The sequence below is a fragment of the Galeopterus variegatus genome, unplaced genomic scaffold (assembly GCF_000696425.1).
Source record: "Galeopterus variegatus unplaced genomic scaffold, G_variegatus-3.0.2 Scaffold276, whole genome shotgun sequence".
Taxonomy (NCBI): Eukaryota; Metazoa; Chordata; class Mammalia; order Dermoptera; family Cynocephalidae; genus Galeopterus; species Galeopterus variegatus.
The window spans coordinates 60,047-64,264 of NW_007726387.1; the positions used below are offsets into that span (position 1 = coordinate 60,047).

At 46.8% G+C, this 4,218-nt stretch overlaps 1 protein-coding gene and 1 non-coding gene across 3 annotated transcripts in view; one reads left to right on the forward strand and one right to left on the reverse strand.

The window, feature by feature from the left end:
* The first annotated feature begins 1,027 nt into the window (after nucleotides 1–1,027).
* TRNAI-GAU lies at nucleotides 1,028–1,101 on the forward strand. The gene has a single exon. It is a non-coding gene; the product is annotated as a tRNA-Ile (tRNA).
* Nucleotides 1,102–1,880: 779 nt separating this feature from the next.
* The window catches only part of HDC (histidine decarboxylase), a 24,555-nt gene continuing 22,217 nt past the window's right edge, over nucleotides 1,881–4,218 (reverse strand). The window contains exons 11-12 of one of the 2 annotated variants that reach the window (XM_008566906.1): nucleotides 3,080–3,181; nucleotides 1,881–2,927 (exon numbers count right to left, since the gene is read on the reverse strand). In XM_008566906.1, coding sequence (XP_008565128.1) covers nucleotides 2,184–2,927; nucleotides 3,080–3,181 — 846 coding nt within the window. In that variant the 3' untranslated portion in view covers nucleotides 1,881–2,183. The remainder of the gene's footprint in view (nucleotides 2,928–3,079; nucleotides 3,182–4,218) is intronic. The other variant, XM_008566907.1, reaches the window with a different exon arrangement.

The following is a 4,218-nucleotide window of genomic DNA, read 5'->3' on the forward strand; positions in this document are numbered from 1 at the left end:
CTGGGAACTTGTCAGAAATGCAAATTATTGGGCCTTATCTCAGACTTACTGAATCAGAAACTTTGGGGGTGAGCCCAAATCAGTATTTTGACAAACACTACAGGTGGTCCTGATGCAAGCTCAATGTAAGAATCCCTGGCTTAGGGCAGTGCATAAGAGCCTCCTGGGGGTGCCAATGCTTCTGGCTCCACACCCCTCTTTGAATAGCAAGAGTATCTAAAGCAGTGGTTCCCGAACGTTGCTGCACATTAGAATCATGTGGGGAACTGTTAAAAATCCTGGGGCCGAGCCCGTGGCACACTCGGGAGAGTATGGCGCTGGGAGCGCAGAAGCGCTCCCGCCGCGGATTTGGATCCTATATAGGGATGACCGGAGTGCTCACAGCGCTCACTGGCTGAGCACGGTGCGGCCGGTCTCAAAAAGGACAAAAAAAAAAAAAAAAAAAATCCTGGAGCCCAGGCCCACCCCATACCAATTAGACTGAGATTTCTGGGAGTGGGAACCAGCCATCAGTATTTTTTAAAGACCCCCCCAGGTGATTCTGGCATGCAGGAAACTTCAGGGATCACTTGAAGAGAATGGGGGGCAACGGGAAGTTTTAAGCTCTTGACAAAGATTTTCTCCTTGACCAGCCACTAGACAGGCTCCTCTGAGCCTTCTTCCTGACTAGGCCTCAAGCTTGGCCTATAAAGACTGGAACAAACACTAACATAGTTTCTAACAACTTAAGGCCACCTCCCTAAAATGACCCCCTTAACATGCCTGTCTGAGAAAACTCAAGGCTGAGAAAACCCAAATGAATTTACCGTTTGTTCCAGCCAACACCTGAAGATAAGGCCCCTGTCTCTCGGTTTCTGTGGAAGGGTTGGAGCCTAATTTCAATAAGCACCAGTTAAACCCAGATTAGTTTCACCTAAACCAACCGCCCCCTGCTTTTTACAACTTTTCACACTTGTGAATCTACCTAGTTCCCCCTGACCACCCTTTCTATTGTCCCATTCTCCCTTTAAAATACCCAGTCAAGGCTGGCTGGTTAGCTCAGTTGGTTAGAGCATGGTGCTGATAGCACCAAGGTCCAGGGTTCGATCCCTGTACCGGCCAGCTGCCCAAAACAAGCAAAAATAATAAAACACCCAGTCACCTTTGCACAAATCAAAGTTGAGTTCAGATATTCGTCACAGTGGACTCTTTTCCCTATTGCAGTAGTCCAGTACTGATTAAAGTCTGTCCTTATCACTTTAACTAGGTCCGGCTTTGTTTATCTTTGATACCCTTCATAGAATCAATTTCACACAACCTTCTGGTCTGGAGTCAGGCACGCTCATATAATCGATTTAAGAGCCACTCTTTATGAAAGTGCCATCTGAAATGGGAAGAAAATGGCTTTTTGGCATCTTAACTAACCATGGACAAGCTGCCTACAGCGTAGCTTTTATTTGACTACAAAGTCCAGAAAAAAGGGAAAACACACAAATTAGAAACCTAGAGAAGAAATATTTCAACATATGGAAGGACCAGAGGGGCCTTCTAGACTGTGAGCTTCTGATCAAGTACAACCTTGAACAGTACCGTATGGTGGAAACAGCATGGGCTTCCCTGAAAACGAGGCGACCTGGCTCTGCCCACTTACAGCTGTGTAACCTGGAGCCTCAGTTTCCTCATTTATAAACTGTAAGCCACAGCGCCTGAAATAATTGATGCCCATAAATATGAGCTGCCTGCCTTTTTCACTACCAAGGGCTCCTCTGAACCCATTTTCTCACAGTTGATTCAAATCTTCAGCATCCTGAAAAACAGAATCTATGAGGTACAGGCATTTAGACTCCAGGATTGGCTAATTAATCAATGTTTCAGTGGTTAATTGAGACACAGGATATGCGTTGTTTCAGGGACAAGCACAATTTATTTCTACGTTACATTCCATGTCACAAGCTGAACCACAGAAGCCACCTGTCAGTACACCAAATACCCTCAGCCCTTTCTCTCTGACCAGACTGCAGGAACCTCCTGGATCATGTTGGCTTAAACTCTCCATTTGTATCCTATTGTGGGTCAAGAACCCCCATGACAATCTGATAAAAATTTTAGACTCACTCCCAAGAAAAATGCATATGCACGTAATCATACAAAGTCGGCATACAATTTTGAGGGACATTCTCAGACTCTGGCAAAAGAGCCCTGGTCTAAACCATGGCCTGCAGAGGGCAACAGGGCAGCTGGAGCCCACACGGAGAGCTGCATTCAGGAAAGCTGGGGACGCTGTAGAACTTGATTAGTTTTTTGAAGGCACTTTTCTTCAGCATCATCATCTCTTCTGGAAACCTGGAAAAGATCCTGACGCGGGAGGAACTCCCATTCTTCACAGAGCCATCTGTGGGCAGTGGCTTCTGAGCACTCACAGGCACGCTGGTGCAGCTAAGGGAACGTACTGTCTTCTTATTCTGCACGGACAAGTAACTGAACAGGAAGGAGGATAGCTTCTGCTTGGTGGCATCTGGGGCCTCTTCTGAAAAGCAGTCATCAAATGGGTCCAGCAGGGTTTCAAGATGACAGTTGTCTTCTCTTCTCAAAGGACTGGCTCCCGCACTCTGAGGCTGCTTGATGATCTTCCTGGCCTGCGCTGGGTCATCTCCTGCCTCATTGACAGACTTAAGGGACATTCCCTTGGCCAAGGCTCTAAAGCCCCTGATTTGGGGTATGAGGTTCCCAATCCGAGGGCTAGGTTGGGAAGTACAGTGTTGACTCAGGATGAGAGTGGCAGCATCTCGAATGAGATTCCAGTCGCTCAGGATGTCAGCCCTGGTGGTAAACTGGGATGTCACAGTAAAACGGATGATCAACTTGTCCTGGATAGTGGCTGGGATGAGGAAGAGATGGCCAACTTTAGCTATTTCCTTTAACACACTTTCTGTGAGACAGTTAGGACCCTGTTTGAAGGATAAAAATAAGTAAGTCTACATCTCAGCCCTCATCAGCATCCCCAGCAGCCCAGCATTTATGTTTCAAAGAAGCTCGACAGCCACCAACTCTGGAACACCAAATAACCTCATTCAAAGGAGGACGTGGAAGATGGCATTACCTTTAGACGAAAAACCACCAGGCCAAGGTGCCTCTTGGCAGGAATTTCAAAGAAAGGGTCATTTCTGACCAGAGATTCAAAATATTTAGCCATTTCAGTACCCTGGAATTATAAATATAGAGAGAACTGAGATTAATAATTAGGCAACGGACAAACTATGCATAAACTTTCACACTGCTAAATGCTTTTAAACCAGTGACATCTTTGAATTATAGAGACCTGAGTGGTTTCTGTCTGATTATCTCCTCCATTTGATTCTGCTTATATTCCAAGCTAGAAAACTCCCAGTGGCTCCCTATTTCCTGTCACAGCAGATCCTCCACTAGAACTTGTGCTTCAGGGCCCTCTTTCAGCGTGGCCCCAGAACCCAGAAGTCATGTGCTTTGCAGTTGAGGCAACCTGGCCTCATATCCCAGCTGCACAGCTCCTGGACTGGCCAAGGGGGCAAGCGAGGGCCCATGCTCTGTGTTCCCAACCAGGTGCCTCATGCAGGCTGCATCTGCCAGAGGAAGAGATGCCTGTAGAAACATCTTCTGCCCATGAAGTCATCACATGGGCTAGTGACAGCCCTGCCCCCTTCTAATCCTACGTTTCCCTCGCCTCTCAAATGCCTTTTCATCCTCTTCTTCCTGACATTCCACGGAGAACATATTTTTACCTATCATTCTTACCCACCATGGAAAATGTACCTGTACCTGGTTAATAGGTACAGAGTTTCTGCTCAGGATGATGATAAAGTTCTGGAAATAGTAGTGATGGCCACACAACATGTGAATATACTTAATGCCACTGAATTGCACAGTTAAAAAGTGGTTTAAAAGGGCCGGCCCATGGCTCACTTGGGAGAGTGCGGTGCTGATAACACCAAGGCCACGGGTTCGGATCCCAATATAGGGATGGTTGGTTGGCTCTCATGGGAGAGCGTGGTGCTGACAACACCAAGACAAGGGTCAAGATCCCCTTACCAGTCATCTTTTAAAAAAGAAAAGTGATTAAAAATGGTACATTTTATGTTATGTATATTTTATCACAATAAAAAATTTTAGGGCCGGCCCAGTGGTGCACTGGATAAGTGCGCCGCTTGGCAAGCGCGGCAGCGCTCCCGCCGAGGGTTCGGATCCCACATACAGACCGGGCCC